This window comes from Ursus maritimus, unplaced genomic scaffold, assembly GCF_017311325.1.
Source record: "Ursus maritimus isolate PB19 unplaced genomic scaffold, ASM1731132v1 scaffold_16, whole genome shotgun sequence".
Classification (NCBI taxonomy): domain Eukaryota; kingdom Metazoa; phylum Chordata; class Mammalia; order Carnivora; family Ursidae; genus Ursus; species Ursus maritimus.
Window position 1 is genome coordinate 62,823,081 of NW_024424008.1, and position 19,183 is coordinate 62,842,263.

At 46.0% G+C, this 19,183-nt stretch overlaps 1 protein-coding gene across 5 annotated transcripts in view; it reads right to left on the reverse strand.

Annotated features, from left to right (window-relative positions):
• Positions 1-613: 613 nt before the first annotated feature.
• YAP1 (Yes1 associated transcriptional regulator) overlaps positions 614-19,183 on the reverse strand; it is a 116,235-nt gene continuing 97,665 nt past the window's right edge. For 4 of the 5 annotated variants that reach the window (XM_040631294.1, XM_040631293.1, XM_040631292.1 and 1 more), the window contains 3 exons: positions 8,970-9,100; positions 5,743-5,855; positions 614-4,462 (listed from right to left, as the gene is read on the reverse strand). In XM_040631294.1, the coding sequence (XP_040487228.1) occupies positions 4,224-4,462; positions 5,743-5,855; positions 8,970-9,100 (483 nt within the window). In that variant the 3' untranslated portion in view covers positions 614-4,223. The remainder of the gene's footprint in view (positions 4,463-5,742; positions 5,856-8,969; positions 9,101-19,183) is intronic. The other variant, XM_040631295.1, reaches the window with a different exon arrangement.

The following is a 19,183-nucleotide window of genomic DNA, read 5'->3' on the forward strand; positions in this document are numbered from 1 at the left end:
AGCAATTCATGTATTCATTAATGGAGCTATTTTACTTATTTTGGGTCTTTCAAAAAAAAAAAAAAGAACACTACTCTGTATCAGGTTCTAAGTAAGACTACTAATACTTCCCAAATATTGAGAAAGCACACCCTGTTCTCTCTAGAGGGTGTGCTCCCCGCATCCAAGCTAATCACACTCCTGTGCGGTGCTGCTGACTCACGGCAGCTGAGCCGGTTGTGCACAGGTCGTACTTACAGGTCGACCCTCGGCATCAGGAGGACGGGAGCCGCCCCACAGCACGCACACTGCCTCTCAGCACAACGGCCTCGTGGCACAGGCCTGCGGACAGAGGGTACGGCTCTGAGCCGACACGGACAACCACTGCATTCCGGATGAGGGACAGGACACATGTCAAGGGCCACAAAATGAGTGTTTTCTATCGTAAAGAAATCATACATGACGAAAGAGGAAGTTTTCAGATTTCCCTCGATAAAACTGACGTGTGTCAATGAGTGAGGATACCACACACACAAGCACACAAATAAACCATCGTCAAAGACAATCAGATCAAAAAAAAAAAAAAGACAATCAGATCTACTTCTTACTCGAAGTTCAGGACCTACCACCTAAATCTGTGAATGTTTTTATTCATAAAACAGTAACTATTTCACCAATGTAAAGGATATCGTACTTCCAAAGTCCCAAATGCCAAAACCAACCTTCAGCTTAAACCTGCGTACCAGTTACGATGATAACCACCTATCCTTTCCTTCTCATTGTACTTGTTCCACCGGAAGACCGCGAAGAAGCCAAAAAAGTCTTAAATATATTGATCGTTAACACCAACAAAGAAGAGTTTAAAGAAAGAATATATTTGAGCCACATAAACAAACACAAAGGTATTACATAAGAGAAAATAATGTAACATTTTATGTAAGTACCTAACATATGAGCATGCTCTTACATCTAGAACAAAAAATAAAAAGGTAATATGGGTACTATATATATATATATTTGACAAGTGTGCATTAAAGAGTTCTCTATTATAAAACATTTAAATTGTGGAGGATACTTTTCATGACACAGAAAACAACTGTTAATATAGGCACACCCACAATTCTTATAAAAATATGCTTGCTGAAGATAAAATTCATCTGAGCACTCATCTCTCAGATGTGCCAAAACTATGAAGTTATTAATCACGGGATACGACCTCCCACTTTTGTCCTGTGAGTTTCAACACTGACTGGTACGAGTTATGAGTTACAATTAATTACAGTTATTTCTCAGTGTTTCTGTCAAGCTCCCTACAGGATGCATCTATTTAACATGAATACTTAAAACAACAATATAATTTGTATATAAAAGTCACTTAATGTTCTTTTTTTCCTTTTCGAAAAAAGGCACTATATTTAGAAAAGAGTTATGACCACAAGTAGTGCTTTGGAAAATCTGAAACTCCCAATCAGTGTGCTCCAACAATGTGAGCGTATCTAAGCCCTAACTGAAAAGAACACAAAATGTAAAAAGCTGATAAATTTAAAGATTATAAAATTGGTTTATTGTGAAAGCAATTCAAGAATACCCAGTTAAAATCTTACCCCGATGCTACCCAATAAAACCGAGAAGGCATTCAACACTTTAACATTAGGAACAAGGACAAAGAACAGGACAGACCACATCAAGGCTGTGATTCAAAGTCAGAAAGAGGAAGGACTGCTCGGTGTCCTTCAGGTGAGCACAGAGGGCACGGTCGGGTACCCCGTGCCACTATGACACTGTGGGGTGACTGGGCAAACTGGAGTCCGGGGGACATGAAGAACTCTATATTCCTGTTTCATGGGTGAACTCGAGTAGCTGAACTTTTAGGAACAGCTGCCTTTAGTGACAGCGGGGTGCACAACAAGTCTTGGGGGGAGCTTATCGAGTTCTCCATCACGGTCCCACTACGCTCCCAAGACCCCTCCCGCGTCCCCCCACCCCTGGTCTGAAGGTCCTCTGCCGCTGTTCAAGATGCGCACTGGGCCTGCGGCCACCGGCACACCGTAAGCCTCGCAGCCCTGCTCCGCAGCACGCGGCAGCAGACGGCACCCGTCACCCGCACGTTCAGCGTTCTAGGGAGAACTCCACGACTGCTCGTCGACAAGACCAACGAATCTGCACAGTGGCTGTTTCCCCTCAGACCCACTTCAAGATCTACTTTGCTGTTTTCTTAATAAAAAGGCTTAGAGTCAATAATTATGCACGATCGACCTAGGAATCATTATATACAGCACAGTGATTGCATTTTCTGAGCACTGAGTACTTAATGTAAAACCTGTCGCTCCCAACTTCTGAGTCCTCTCAACGGAAGGGTCAGAACTCGGCTTAGATTCTGTAATAAAACCAGAAACCCATCTCCCCAGGCTGAGGCTTTCCATAGCAGTTTCAGCCCTTGAGAATAAGAGTTAGTCTAGAGCTACTGAGAGACCCTTCTGCACAGAGGTGGCGGCCGCCGCCACTCTAACTCACGACCAGCCATGACCTTCACAGCTTAGACTGACACAGTTGATTCATGCTCATTTTGTTCCTTTAAAAAATACTCTTTGGAGACCATTATTATTATTCCTGTAAGACACATACTCTAGTTATAGCTCTTCCTGTAAAAATAAAAGTATAATCATGATTATCTCTATTTCTTTGCTAAATTCAACTACCGATATATATTTATTAATCCGATCACTTTACCAGCTATCTCACGACCTCGGCAGCACCCTATACACTGTCCAGGGTCAATTCTCAGCACAGAGAAGCAGGAGCAAGTCTCTCTTCAGTAAGAACATGCTTGTAGGCAATATTTCAATGTAGTCTTTAATGTGTTTGTTACAAGTGGGAACTAAAGGACTAGAATTTACTTCCAAAACTAGGGCAAAGGTACATTTCCAAACCTCAAGGAAGGTAAACCACCACGTAAAGCTTACTTCTGTCATGTACATTATGACCCTACTTAGTGATTTCCCATCGAGGCTAAACATTAGTCCAAAGGAGTGTCAAGGGGAAAATCAGGCCTTATCTTGTTTGCTCCTTTCAAATTCATCAGATAATACCGTGTGCCCAGAGAGCGCACAGTCCTCCTCTAGACACTCTCCTGACAACAGCCCTTTCTACAACACTGAACTACCTCTCGTGTCTGCAGACTGCCCCAACCAGATTTCAACTACCTGTGAGATAGACAGTACGAGCCACGTATTCTAAATGCATACATTCAAAACTACCATCTTAAAATAAATTGGAAAGTAGGGAAACCTTAAAAAAAAAAAGATACATTCTGCTATCACACTATTATAAACATTATAAGTGTGTGTGTGGGTATATATATAGAGAGAGAGCAGATAATCAAGATTTAAATAAGATGGTAAAAAATCAGGAAATGTAGATTTTACCAAAGGAACTACAGTAACCACCCCAAGCTACAACTATAAACAGAGTCACTACTATGGCAATCTGTCTAGGTTCTGGAAAAAAAACTAAAACAAAAAAACACAACCCAACCAATCAAAACAAAAAAAGAAAACAAAAACAAACCCACAACAAAACCCATCAAAACCTATACTAGAGTATGTGGCAGTAATTAATATATTTCTATGGAAACTGTCTCATGCCTTATAAGCCCCTAAAATAAAATCAAGGTCACTACGTGACTCACGATAGCACTAGGAGGGAAAACACCGGAAGTAAAACAGTCTTCAGCCTTGGTCGTAGCTAGACATCAAATCAGCATGAAGTACTGGACATCGACACGACATTTTTGGCTTGGCAGACCAGTGAGGCGTGCTTTCCACTGGCTGACAACTGCCTGCACTGCGTAAATGCCGTGATATGGAGCGTGTGACTTCCGAGTCTGAGAATGCAGTGAAAACCATCGGTGAACATCTGACCGGGCAAAAGGAATGGCATCCATCCTCCAAACAGGCTCACTTCCCCCAGCCCCCAAAACAAACAGTAGTTATAATAGCAAAAGAAACAAAAAAAGGTTTTTTTTGATTCTTTAGAGCCAACTATGAAAGAGGTCAGCAATATATAAACAGCAGCAACGGACAAGAGAAAGAGATATCGTGGATGAAAGCATCTTGCGAGACGTCTACTCATCTTTTTCGGTATCAAGCCAGAAGACTGCGACTGGCTTACTTGGAAATTTCGAGCGTACGTGGGTTGTCTCCTTAGATCCTTCACAGATTTGGAATTCAGTCTACCTGAGGGCTCTACAGCCACGTAAGAAAGCTTTCTTTATCGAGCTTGGTGGCAGCCAGCACGGACTCCATGTCATTGAGGATGTCAGAGCTCAGGGCCTCCTGCAGACTCGGCATCAACTCCTCCCCTTCGATGTTCATCCCGTCTCCCTCCAGCGTGCCAAGGTCCACGTTTGTCCCCGGAATGGCTTCTAGGTAGTCTGGGAAACGGTTCTGCTGGGAGGGCAGGGTGCTTTGGTTGATAGTGTCACCTAGTTGAGGCAGAGACAGAGAATAAGGTCGTTTTTGAAAAGCTACCAGCGGAGCTCTATCACGCAAGCATTCGGAAATGCACAGAGAAGGAGACACACTCCCTACTGACCTCCTGGCCAACGCCCAGGATTTATTTAAGGCTAAACAATGCGTAGAAAACAAAATAATGCCAAATCTACTTCTGCTTCAACATTTGTTCAGGTACCGAAGCAACAGCTCGATTACTTATAACGATGTGGTTGGCACAAAAGGGGATCGTGAGAGAAATAAAAATCCCTCGAAACATTATCTCCAGCAAGGAGAGCAAGGAGGCACACAAGAGCATCACCGCTGCCCCCCAGATACACACCACTGTCGTGAAAGCACATACAAACACTGGCACGCGCCCCTCTTCCCCTGAAGTGCGCTGTGGGCACACTAGCAGGAAGACACTGGGTGCACACTGCAGTCCACTCTTGCAGAGTCCCATTCCCAACTACAAAACAAGCCTCCCTGACGTCCGCGGCTAGCTAAATCTTCTCGCTTTCCTCCTATGGTCCCCAACGTACCCGCCATGACACCGTTTCTGAACATGACAGCTCCACGTTCCTTAGAGCTTCAACAGACACAAACCAGTAAGAGCCACAGGGGTTTGGAGAACAGAGCAATGTGGGGAAAGGAGTAAGGACAGCATGATGGAAAAGACCTGGGTGTGTAGGGTGAGTGAAGATTTAGGGGAGTGAAGAGGAGGAGCTGGTGAGCACTCGGGAAAGCATCAAAGCCATGCGCTGAAGGAGCACAGGCAGAAAAGCCGTGCCAAACACTCTGCGAAGCCATCGGCCAGAGAGCTGGCCAGCGGGAGAGCTGATCCATGCCTGGAGCGTGGGGCAATCAGGGGTCAGCAGACGAGCCCCAGGAGCCGGCTTCCTGACCCCCTGTTCTCCTGCGCCCCCAACACCTACCCTGGACCAGAAACCCTCAGGGGAGAGGAGTGAGGACACCGAATCCACATAGGTCCATGGCAACACACTTCTGGAGAAGGCCCTCACTGCCCTGCCAGCCAGCTCAGGATCAGGACCCTAAGCGCTGGAAGAAGTCAGGTCATCAGTTCTGTTCAAACAGAGCGACGCCGTCCATGCTTAGAAACTGGGACATTTTAATTGCAAACTGCCACAGAGAAACAGAGCAGGCCCGATCAGAGCGAGGTTTATGGGGTCATGACTGGTTTTCTTCCCAATAACCTTTGCTCCCAGACCCGGCGACAACAGCCGTGTCCCTGAGGCCAGCAGAGGACGCCCACCTGTGTCCATCTCGTCGACACTGTTCAAGAAGTCGTCCGGGGTCCGCGGGACGCTGTAGCTGCTCATGCTCAGCCCGCTGTCCGTGCTCTCGTCCCGCGAGTGGTAGGTGCCGCTGCAAAACAGGGGCGTCAGACACCGACACTTCCAACGACTCCAGGGTCAGCACGAACCCTTCAAAGCGCGGAACGAGCACCCACCCCTTCGCTGGGGCTCAGACAAGGCCCTTGGTGGGCAGAGGCAGGCGGCCTGAAGGGGCCCCAATCTCTCCTACCAGGCTGGGTCTGGTGGCAAGAAAGGAAAAAAAGACAGGCGCGCAGCTTTCCTAGCGGGAAGGAAGTTCTCTGTGCGGGTGTTCTCTCTGTAATACCATTTGAGGCTGGGGATCTGCCTGGCCCACGTATTTCGAGGTCTGCATTTCCCCAGCGGTACCGCACAGGCACACGCAGGAACACAGGCGCCGGGAGACTCAGGCAGAGAGTTCAGGCCAAGGAAAAATCAACCCAAATCAAAGAACCAGGAGTCCTTTCTGGGCTGGACCCAAAGGGAGGCGTCACTGTCCGTGAGATAAGAAGCCCCCTGGGAAGCCTGGGCTCCTCACTCAAGCAGCCCGTGGTGATCTCAGGGTCGTGAGGTCAAGCCTCCCGACAGCTCCGCGCTCTTCAGGGAGTCTGTTTGACATTCTCTCCCTCTGTCCCAACTCGCACATGCGTGCTCTCTAAAATAAAAAAAAACAAGTAAAAAAAAAAGGGGGGTGGAGGAAAAACATCTCTCCTTCCTTTCCTTGGGACGGCTCCTTACTTCTTCTGTTTAGGGGAAAAAAGAAACCCCAAACACCTCAGCATGAGGAGAGTCCTTAGAACTCCAGTTAAAGGAGAGAGACTTAAACAGGCACACACCTTCAGTAAAAACAGAAAACTACGAGCAAAGATGGATTTTAACTTTCGGCTAAATGAAGTCCCACCCACGCGTGGTAAGAACCCTCCTGCACACACAGAAACTTCCGAGCCAGCAGCGCGCACACACCACCTGGCACGGACTGGGAACTTCGGGGTTCTGCGAATTCTAGAAATCTGACAGCAAAGTGCAGTAAAGGGAACGGGTATTCTTGACGCTCTCTGACCCTGACATGAACGTTGTTAGGTGTCCTCCAAGCTCGGACACATAAGCAGCTGTTTAGCTCACACAAAGTTAAATAAAAAACAGCTAACTAGTAGAAACAAGCTCTGTCAGTTGCTCAAAGTTGAAAACTCAATCCCCCATCCCAAACTTCTTCTCTTCACACTCCCCCAAAAGAGTGGCTCTAACCTCCCTGCTCCCACCGCTACACTGAGCCCCTGCGTGACTCCACCCGTCCCCCCACCGCTACACTGAGCCCCTGCGTGACTCCAACCGTCCCCCCCACCTCTACACTGAGCCCCTGCATGACTCCACCCATCCCCCCTCACCGCTACACTGAGCCCCTGCGTGACTCCATCCGTCCCCCCTCACCACTACACTGAGCCTCTGCGTAACTCCATCCGTCCCCCCACCTCACCGCTACACTGGAGCCCCTGCATGACTCTCAAGCTTCTGACAGATGAGTCAGAAGCCTCACGAAGACCCAAGAAAACATCTATGTGCCTCTAAGGCCATTTTACCCAACAGTGCTGCTTTGGAGAAGGCCTCAGGATGTGGCTGGTTTTTACCGTGTCCCAAGCCCTGAGCTGGACAACGGCCTGGTCACCACTCCACTCCTGCGCGAAGCAGCTGAGCTCACATCGTCATGTGGAGCTCTGTCCACGCCATGGGACAAGCATGGGGGCCACTTCCTTGCTCACGGCTGCAGCCCACTCATCCCACAAGCAGGTGGGACAGGCAAGAGCCCAGGCTCAGGGGACAGAGAGGCAACGACAAGGTTTCTGAGAGACGCATACCGTCGAGGAGAGAGAGGAACACGTACACTAATGAATCACACTCAAGCACTACGTGAGCAAAGCTTACTCTGAGAACCAAGAGGGGGAGCCTGGAAAAGGTTCTCGGAGGGGGACACAGGACCTGGCCGTGAAGGATCTCGGGGTAAAGGGGAAGACAGGGGGACGCTGCAGCAGGGCTGAAAGCTTGGTGGCAAGTGGAGGTAACGGGTGTGTGGAGCCCAAGGGATGTGTATGAATCCAGGAGACAGCAGGGAAACCGTCGAGAGTTTCTGAAGCGTTCCAGGCAGATAAGTGTTTCAGAAACGGGGGGACGACACAGAGTGGACAGAGAGAAGGTTCTGCCCTCATACTGATAACACTGATGATCTCACACCCCATGATCTTTACCAGGAAACACAATCTCCAACGACAGCCCAGCGCGAGGGGGCCTGTTTCTCCCTGTGCCCCTCCCCCTGCTTGTGAGCGTACGCACTCTCTCTTGCTGTCAAATGAAAAAACAAAATCTTAAAAAAAAAAAAAAAAAAAAAAAAGACAACACATGATGGAAATACTATTACACTAAATGTTTTGGTAGAAGAGAAATTTCATTTTTCTAAGATCATGAAGTTTTCAATTCACCTGGTGAGAAATGAAAGCACAGTATAATAGCTTTCTTAAACCAAAGTACCTTTAAATGTTTTTAAAAGTGTGGTGTTTAAAACTGGTTTAAAAAACCTAAAAACCTAAAGTACAAAGACAAGAAAAGTATTTGTTCCATATTTTTTAAAACTGAAACTCCATCAATATTTTACAGCCTAGGATGAACTGTCGTCAAACCTGAGTTTTAAATGTTTTGCAGGCAAACCTGTCGGCTCACAGCCACAGTGCCACTCCCATGTGACAGCATGTGCGCTCTGCCCCACAGGCGAGTGTGCGGCACCCACTGCCACGCCGAAGCAAAGCCCGCCCGTGGTGGCCGCGGGCTGCTGAAGGAGCTGCCACCTTCCATTTCACTCCTTGAGCCGCAGCCCTTGAGGCCGTGAGGCCGTGGGAGCTGCTGCAGGGAGACGCAGGTTCCCCACCCCCAGGGCAAGCTCCTCCTGGGCCCACTGACGCCTGCCTCAGTGAGCTCGAGGACGACCTTTCACTGAAGGGGACACACTGCTCCTTCACGACTCTTCCACGTCAGCGGACCGCGTCCTCCCACAGGAGAGGCTTTGGACCCTGGTGCTCCGCGGTGGTCACCGTTCGTGGAAAAGGTCATTACAGCACAGTGCGTGGCCCCAGGAAAGCTACGACCTTTCTCGGACACGGGCCAGGGGCAGCCCACCCACCTGTTCAGAAAGGGATCCGAGCCACTGGTGGTCATGGTTCTCAGTTCCTGAGACATCCCAGGGGAAGGCACGGGGTTTGGAGTCCCACCATCCTGCTCCAGTGTCGGTAATTGGCTACGAAGAGCTAATTCCTAGAAAAAACCAACACAAACAAAATCAGTCTACCGATAACAAACTCGTTCGATTTACAGAAATAAAATGCACGTGACAGCACTAAGTGCGCCGAGTTCAGGCGTTAAACACCTACTCAAAGCTCACAGGGTACCCGGTTAGAAGGACCAAGTTCTACAGTTACATTAGATAAATTCAAGGTTTATCTAGTCTTACCAACCCCAGATGGGATGCACTGGATTACCTAATTTCATTGTATTTCTCTTCCTTCCGCAGACCGTCCCATGGGGAGGATGGCAAGTGTGGTCTTTCAGAAAACAATGCTTTGCACAGTTTATTTCCACTCACCAGCCCTCATCAGATTCTGTGCTCGGCACCAGTACTCAAAGCAAAGTCGGAGAAACACCACTGGACAAGGACTGTGGGCCACCGGTGCCCCTGCCGCGCCCCCACCCCCACCCCCACCGTCCCACGCCTGCTGTCAAGTGTCCCCACCCACCTCACGCTCCTTCATCGGGAGCTCAGAGCCACTGGACAATCTCTCAGCAGGACTCCACCTGGATTGCGGGCCAAGGCTGGGGGGTCACTATCAGAGGGCCTGTCTCAACAGGCGTCCAAACGGCCCAGGCCTCAGCCTCCTGTGTGTCCAGGGCCTTGACGCAGGGTCACCTCACTACAACCATCCTGATACCTTCCTCGCTACTCAGTCCTTTCTCACCTTCTCTTTCGCCCAGGCTCCCTGACAACTCCCACCGGCCCCTCACGCTCCCATAAACCTCCTGACTGCAGGAGCACAGGCTCCCTCTCCCTTGGCTTTTCTGGTTAGACTTGAAATGTGGCTTTTTATTGCAAAGGACACTGCTGGCTAATCACACAGGCACGCCTGGGCGACATCAGAGCTCTGCACCCTCACCCCTACACCTCGTGCAGAAACGATGCTTTTTACTCTGGTTTATGCCTGAGGTCTCAACCAGAGGGTCATGACAGAACACAGGCGGAGATCCACCTTCATTTTCACCAACTTCTACCTGAAATTCAGCATTCTCTTCAAATACAAATACAGCAGACGAACACCTGTATTCGCTGACCTCTGACTTTTCATCAATGGACAGCATTTTCACATCCTGTTGTAGTTGCAAAGATCTTAAAATACCATTTATACTCATTACCATTTCAATACTACAGTAGTTGTAAGATGTGCTGGTAGGTGGTTATCTACATGTTAATTACTAGGTGAATGAATGATTCACTCAACAGGGCAGCTCCTCGACCTTCTGGATCCTAATGACCTTGACCTCCACCTCTCTGAATCCCGACTTGTTCGGCCCAGACCATGTGGCCTCAGTCTGGAGTCCCATCTGGGACGAAGATCGCGGTGTCACTTCAGTGCACCTGCGTGCACAGCCCCCACTCCCGCCATCCCTGCACCTAGCCCGCATGACCACCTACCACTGAGAGCCCCGCATCTCCACACAGCAAGAACACGCACCACGCAGCAACACTTTGCAACAGGCTTCGCACTTCCTCCCCCAGGAGTCCTGCACGCATCTATCCCACTTTCTGGGACATTTTCTCCCGCCCAGTTCCCCCATGACCCCAGTCCCTCTCTACCTGCCCTCCAACCTCAGGGACTCTACTTCCTTCTCTCTCCTACTATTCTGGCTGATTGGCTTTTTTTTTTTTCCCCATTAAAAAAAAACTGAAGGGCTCCTGGGGGGCTCCATCGGTGAAGCGTCTGCCTTCAGCTCAGGTCATGATCTCAGGGTCCTGGGAATGAGCCCCACATGGGGCTCCCTGCTCAGCGGGGAGCCTGCTTCTCCCTCTGCCCCTCCCCCTGCTTGTGTGATCTCTCTCGCTCGCTCTCTCTCAAATAAATAACATCTTTTTAAAAAATTTAAAACACACACTGAGATGTATCATACAAGACTGCATTAGTTTCAAGTACAACACAATGACTCGTGTTAGTACACACTGTGAAGTGACCACCACACTCATCTGTCTAGCTACCATCCATCACCAGTTACAAAAATTGTTTCCTTAGAACGAGGACTTTTAAGATTTATTCTCTCAGCAACTTTTAAATATGCACTTATTATGCAGTATTATTAACTATAGCCAATAATTACAATTATTAATTACAGTCACCAGGCTGTAGGGTCATCACCATGACTTATTGATTTTGTAACTGGAGGTCTGAAGCTTTTGACCCCCTTCCTGCACACCCTTGGGAACCACCAATCTGTTCTCTTTAATTATAAGCCCGGTTTTTTGTTTTTTAGGTTTCACTTGTAAGTGAGATCACATGGCATCTGTTTCTCTGACTCACCTCACTCAGCATAATGCCCTGTAAGTTCATCCACATTGTCACAAACAGCAAGACACACACACACACACACACACACAAACACACACTTCTTTATCCATTCAATGATGGATGCACACTCAGGCTGTTACGTGACTGACAGCTGAATGGACACTGAGGTTGTCTCCACATCTTGGTTACTACAAATAAGCTGCAGTGAACAGAGGGGTGCATGTATCATTTTGAATTTGTGGTTTTTGTTTTCCTCAGATAAAGACCCAGAGGTGGAACTGCTGGGTCACAGGGTAGCTGTGTATTTAACTTTTCGAAGGACCCGTGTACTGTTTTCCACAGTGGCTGCACCAGTTTGCATTCCCGCCAACAGTGCACGAGGGTTCCCGCTTCTCCACATCCTCACTGACACCTGTTTCCTATTGATTTGAGCCATTCCGATAGATGCGAGATGCTATCTCATTGTAGGTTTTTTAAGATTTTATTTATTTGAGAGAGAGAGTACGTGTGCACGCGAGTGTGGGCACCAGCTGGGGGAGGGGCAGAGGCAGAGGCAGAGGCAGAAGCAGACTTCCTGCTGAGCAGGGAGCCTGATGCGGCACTCGATTCCAGGACCCCGGGATCATGAGCTGAGCCAAGCAGACGCCTCACTGACGGAGCCACCCAGGCGCCTCATCCTGGCTTTGATTTACATCTCCCTGATGATGAGTGACGTTGAGCATCTTTCGATGGGCCAATTCCCGGTTTCTTTTTCTCCTTCCCTGCGAGCCTGAGCTCTGAGCAGATCATGTGAAATACACATGAGCACCTTTCACGTCCTGAAATATACGCATAATTTTATCTCAACAAATTGCCACCTTGACTCAATGTTAAAAAAGTGCTCGCTTCATTTCTATACTGAGACTGCTAAGAAATACTAGAGAACAGTCAAACAGCTACTCAGCCTGTTATAAATCAATGGTCTTTGGCTTTGAATGGGTGCTTAGTACCACTCTCTGATTTTGTCCTTTGGGCGGTGTTTCCTCACGTTTTCACAGTCGCCACCCCACATGTGGCACATGCTCTCAGGTGCATTCCCACCTCTGTCCCATGTGAGCGAGGACACCGAGGCCAGTGAGGACTCTGGCTCTGTGGCTCCTCCTGCCATCCCTTTCTGCTCCCCGCAAAGCTATCTCCAGTCACACCCATCCCTGGACCTTCTCAGAAAGCAGGTGTTTCTCCCCTCTTCCTGCTAGAGGCCAACCCACTGTGCCAGTGGCTTCTGTGGACTCCCGTCGTCTGCGTGCCCTGCATCTGCTCCCGGCCCCTCCCACATGTGCTTTTTGACTACAGCACTTCTTTCTTCCTCGCTGTTTCGGACTCGGTTTCTGTCCCCAGGGAACTCTCTGTGATGACCCTAACAGTCTTCAGCATGTATGTAACATCCTCTCAGCACTTATCACACAATGTTGTAATTATTTACTTCTTCTCTGTCCCTGAAGGGCCCCCAAACGAATGAATGGGCAGTTCTGGAGCATAAAAGAGTAACTTCCGACTCTCTGAAGAATTTACGTTGCTATTAAAACATGAGGCTGTAAACAGGAATGGACTTGAGTGTGAGAAAAACCTAGGCCCTGGATGACGCAGAGGCTCGGAGCTCCGTGCGGAGGCCGCGGACCTTCCAATCTTCCAATCAACAAGGGCCTCAGTCCCGTTCACGTCCACCGAAAGCGCACACTGATTCTGCAGCGCAAGCACGTGACAGGACACTAACCCGGAAGTCACTGCTCAAACAGCTGGCACGTCAGTTATCATTTTTACAGTGTTTTTTACAAATTTTTATTTTACTCCTTTTGATAAGTTCCCACTTTTCTGAGATTATTTTTTGAAATTAAAGCTAACTGTCAGGTGGTACTTGGATTTTGCCACTTTGCTTGTTCGAAGCTGCCCTATTTTTACTCGCTGCTGTCTCTGACAACTGAATTTCTGCTGCCAGCACACAGAGCAGAACCATCTACCCACACTCACAAAGGGCGTGAATTTGGAGACAGGCGTAAGGAGATGCCCAACGACCCTGAAGGACTAGAGACATACTTCTCTGGGCCATGACGAAGGGCCATCCAGAGACTCATCTAAAGCGGGCCTCAAAGGGTCAAAGAGGAGGTACCATTTCATTCCACTGGTGGGAGTGGGAGGCTGTCCGCGTTATCAACCAAACAGGGAAGAATCTGGCATGAAAACAAATATAACGCAAGAAGGACAAGGACACGTCTACACAGGTTGTAGAAACCATATCAAGATATGAATATTCAGCTCAGTTTCAAAACTTCTAGTTACAGAAAAAGAACACAACAGATAAGACCCCCTAAGTAATTTCTGAACAGCTTTACTGAGGTATAATAACTTATCCACATATTATCCCAAAACGGATACATTCTTAACATAGCCCAGTATTTGAAAACAAATTGCTTTAAGTAATTAAAGTTGACTTGGAAGCCCCTTCCCCAAGTCATAAATTCTTAATGTTAATATTTTCATCTGTTGTTCATGTAATTTATTTCACTGGGTTCAACAAGGAAGATGGAAAAATTCTGTTGATATTTGAAACAAACTGTCAAAAACAGGGGAAGGAAACTATATGCATTGATGCCTTATTTTCCCTCCCTGACTGAGGACTGGACTTCAAATGAGTATAAAAACAAACACCCGTACCTCCCGTACAACACGCACACCGTACAGACACAGCTCTACGAGGGCAGGTGTCAGAGGTGGAAACTGGGGCGTCTTACACCGCGCTCCACCGCATCAGATCCCACAGGAAAGGGAGCGTGGAGTCAGAGCGGGCCAAGCCCCTGCAGACGCCGCCCAGCTCCGTGAGGAGCCGTGAAATCACGGCTTAAGTGACTTCAGAGAAAAATAATTATAATACGCCTAAGTATGAAACAAAGTTACATAATCTGAATTTTTAAACCAAAAAAATACATTCCATAGAAATTTTTTTCTCCATTATACTGCATTTAAAAATAAAGCCTGTATATATCTATATAAACCATACAGAGGAAGTTTACTGTGATAAAGTCGTTTTAGCAAAACACACTTTGGATGAATATGGACATAATTTTGTAATTGGGTAAATCTGGCAGAGCGGTTTCAAAAACAAGGTTTGGGACATAACTGGATCGTCTCTAAAAACGGATTTCAGTTGAAACAGTTCATGTTGAAAGTTATGTCTATCTCTAAGGAGTTTCTGACTCTGAACAAATGCCTAAAATTAGAATACTAAGCTAAAAATACAAGTTTGTTAAGCTTCTCTTTTTCCCAAAGGTAGTTAGAATAAATAGTTTGACAGACTTTCAAAAATGGAGAAAAGCAAGTTATAGAAAGTTTAGCCAAAATTTAATCATGCTTCTGTATTTCAAGGGTCAAAAAGTTCTTTCAGAGTATTTGACTTTTTCTAAATGAAGCAAGTATTTTTAGCTCATATTCTTCTGTAATAATACAAAAATGTGGCAGCTTTTCCCACTGAGCTTGTAAACGTTAGCTAATGTGGGACACACTTGGAGTCACAGCTATGCGCACTGTAAGTGCAACGCATGGTCCCAGCTCTGTCTGCAGGGGACTTTCCAGGATGGTCTGTAAGGGAAAACCCAAGTTTGCCTGCTTTATACAGTGGACTTGTATGGCCTTGGGATCTAGCCATGAGCCACTGGTCCTTTTTATATTTCCCTCCTCTTACTTAAATAGCAGTATCATTTCCCACGGGGTAAAAAAAGACACTTTAAGATAATATACATCTGATAGTTAAAGTATTTTGGCCCCATATAAAATCAGTACTTTGGTTCACACCATTTAGAAAAATAAGGAGAAAGGCAGAAGTCAGCAGTCTGGAAACTTTTACAATATTGCTGGGTTACTGAATTCTTAAGGTACCCAAAAGAAATCAAAGCATGTGTCTCCACAAAGTCAAAAATTGGGACAACTCCAATGTCTATCAATAAGTAAAAAGATAAATAATCGCCAGATAGCCCTACAAGGGAATCCTAGTTAACAATAAAAAGGAAGAATGAATGAACATGAACAAACCTCAAAATAATCGTAATAGGTAAAAAATTATGACTCCATTTATAGAAAGTTCTATAAAATACAACACCAACTTTAAATTCCTTTCTTGAGGCAATTTTGTCTTTAGCGCGCACTAAGCTATGCAACGGTCCATCCGTCCATTTTAGGTAACACGTGGCACACAACAGAAGGTTGGTTTGTGTTTCTCTGGGTCACTGATTTGCTTAAGAAGTTTGGTGAACTAGAAATCCAAATTTAGAAATGGAGAGTAACTCTAAAAATATACATCTTATAATAGCTTGTCTTAGTGATAGCAGTGTCTGTCCACAATTTTAAAAACAGAGGAGGAAGAAAGCCATTTCTTCTAGCTGTTCAAGACAGGCCTTGCCATGCCCAGCTTCCCGGCTCAGCATTCAACAGCCACACAAGATTGCAGTATGTCTGAGGGATTTTAAAACATTTAGCCAATGTTTAGAATGCTGCTTTTTAATGTGTGTGCCACTTTACCAAATCATCTTCAACTTCAGAGCAACATTTTTTACTTAAAAAATGTGTACACCCAGCTCGGGGGATTGTTACGGCACTGAACCCCGAAAGGCGATCTCCGAGACAGACTTGCCGTCTGCCGTTTCCAGCAGTATCCTGGGATTCAGCACTCTTTCTGACAGAGGTCTAGAATTAGGTCTTCTATAATTGTGTTAATTATAATGTCAAAGGAATAAACACTTTAACATTCTTCAAATTATAGAGACCTTAATGAATAAAACAAATGAGATAACCTATCAGAGTAACATGGGCGTGAGGCTTAGAGTTCCCAACATGCCTGTTAAAAATAAAATAAACACCTTTAAATAAATTTACGGTTTATTCAATATGAGGACTTCAAAAAGAGGAGGGATAATCTTGGGGAAAGTTAACTGGACTCTGAAACAGCTTTTCTAGCGTCTGTTGACAGGAAAGACAATTTGGAGGAATAAAAAGCCAAATTTTCTACTGGTACTAAATTCAGGGAAAACAAGACTGATGATGGCCATTGTTCTCGCGTGGCCCTGAACAGTGGTATGATTTGCTCCGTTTTGGCCAGAACTGTGGACATCCACCCTCGTTCAGCAGTGCAGGTGCAGAGTGTGACTCAGTGCTCTCCACGTTCATATGAAGGGCTTTCCCGCCCGCTGAACCAGGGACTGACTCTGATGTGTATTTATTACTACCCATCAGGAATGGCAACTAATACTCATTAGGTGCAAAGTATTTGCAGCTATACTTTCTATGAAGATTGAAGCAATTATTTGCTCAGAAATTAACTTGAGATACCGAGACAGAGCAGTCTTGTCTGTATGCTCTGAGTCGTTTCAAGAATCCTGAGAAGGCCAATAAGGATGGGTTTTGACCTAGGCCCTATAAAGGAACTGGAGAATCTGGATGGGCAAGAGGGGAGGGGACAAGCTCCTGAGCAGAATCAGGGCCAGAGGACAGAAGCCAGAGGAAGAGGGAGGGAGGGAGGGAATGAGGGAGGCTGCTGCAGACAGTGGGGCGGGGCAGGACAGGCTAAGGAATCCAGCCCAGCTTCATCTCATTGGTGTTGGGGAGCCCCATTCTCAGGCACAAGAGAAGGCAAAAATATTCACACTCAGGGGTACTATCTTTCTCAAAGTGTTTTGTTTCACAAGACCTTGAAACAGAAACTGTGATGCATTCCTAACCGACTCTCTCTAAAGGTCTCCCAATTTACAAAGCGGTAATTGATATATTAGAAAGAAACAGATCTAGAAAATTGAACATTAAAGGCTCAACTTCCAGGAGCAAAGATGACGTTTATAATTTTGAAAAGTTTCTTCTGAAAACAGAAATAGCTTTTGAAGCATAGAAGTAGTGAATAATCAAAATGAAATTAAAAACCTTAAGTTCTCTGAAGACGTTTTCCCGAAATTCTGCAAACAAACCCTAACAAATTAAGCTGATCATTTCCACCTTTAAGATATACTAACACCTCTAAAGTGGTTTAATTTTTCAGAATTCTGCATTAACCTCTCCCACACTGACGTCACTTTATGTGACCAGAGAACCCTCCTATACAGTCTGTGTAGTTAATCCTATTTGGAAAAAATTAAAAGACAGCTTTTGAAATGACTACTGTTGTAAACATTTTGAAGTCTGGTACCTTCCCACATCCCACAGCATCTGAAGTATATAATTACATACCTAATTATAGAGTAATGACACTGATTTCAGGTTGCTTGGTAACTCATGTGTACTAATTCCTACTAGAAAAGTAAAATAAGACTTTGAACAGTGTTTGGCACTCAAATATTGGATCTGTCCCCCTTTCTCCATTATTCTTTTATGCATTTTGTTCCTTGAGACTGGAAAGCTTTTCTTGGCTTTTCCTGGTTACCGTGGCAACCCTCCAGAGAAGACTCCTCTTTGTGAAACCGTTTCCTGGCATCTACCTGAAGGCCATCCGGAGAACAGGTGAGAACACAATGCTTGCCTGACACAAACACCACCATAGTCTATGTTTTTGAGCTGCTCCAAATTCAACCCCACACCAAATTTCATAACATTTGTTGACATCCCCACAACTGCCCGGTAAATACATTGACAAATAAAAACTTATACAACAAATCGGTACTTCATTCTCTAACATACCCGAGGTTGATTTTTCAAAACCTCTTTCAGGTTTCTTGTTCTGGCTTAAACAAATCTAAGGAATCAAGTCTGCAATTTTAATACCATATAAATTTAATAGAATTTTTATTACTTGTAAGCCTTACCCTTTCTGAAACTTTACTACTAAAAAAAAAAAAAGCTAAGAACTGATAATTTTAATAAGAGCTACTATTTACACTTACACTCAAATGTGAAATAAAGACCTTAAGGTATTTATTTATCAGATTTACAGTTGAAGATCTCAGTAGGAAAAAAAAGAAACAACTTCAAGACACTTTTGGCATGGAGGACTTTTTGCTTAAACCCAAATCTCATTTGAGTTAATTTCTGCTCCTTAGTCTCCACCTCACTTATCACAAAGAAAAGCCTTCTTTCAGAAACACTTCAGAGCAAAATCAAGGGAAATATCCTCACTTTTTAAAGGCCCGTGCTGCGGGCTCTTGCCAGGTCTATGTGGTGACGGTAGCTCTCACCGCGAGGATGAGCTCTGCTCCATGAAAGACAACTTCCGGGAGTCATGTCCTTACCCACCTGCTGTCTTGCTTAACGAAGGCATTTATGGGATACGGAAGAGAGTTTTTCCTCTCCCCAAGTTAACTGGTCTCTATGGGGACTATCTCTGACATGACTGGCATGGACTCCGATGGGCACGATGACAGTATCCGAAATGAGTGGAATTCTGCCAACTCCCACTTAGGGCACAGGCTCTTCAACCCTGTAGCGCACAAGGTGGCGCGTGGTGGCTTCCGGCCACCATCGAAAAGTGCAATGACCCCCTAGCTCTTCAGTCCTTTAAATCTTGTGAACCCTGAGCACAGAGAATCTGTTTGTTTTCAAGACTGAGACTCTTCCCTTCAATCAGATAAGGGCCTGAGTCAGGACAAATGGCCACAATCTCTCCATCTAAGTAAGATACCTTTTCAACCAGGGCTCTCTGGGGTTCATCAGGGAGACAAGCTGATAAAGTCAACACAGAAACCCACAACACAGCCCAAGCAGACCCTTCCCTCTTCTGATAATTGTGATATTCTTCCTTTGGAATGCCCTGGAAAGAATTTTTCCCCTAAGAGTAGATTAG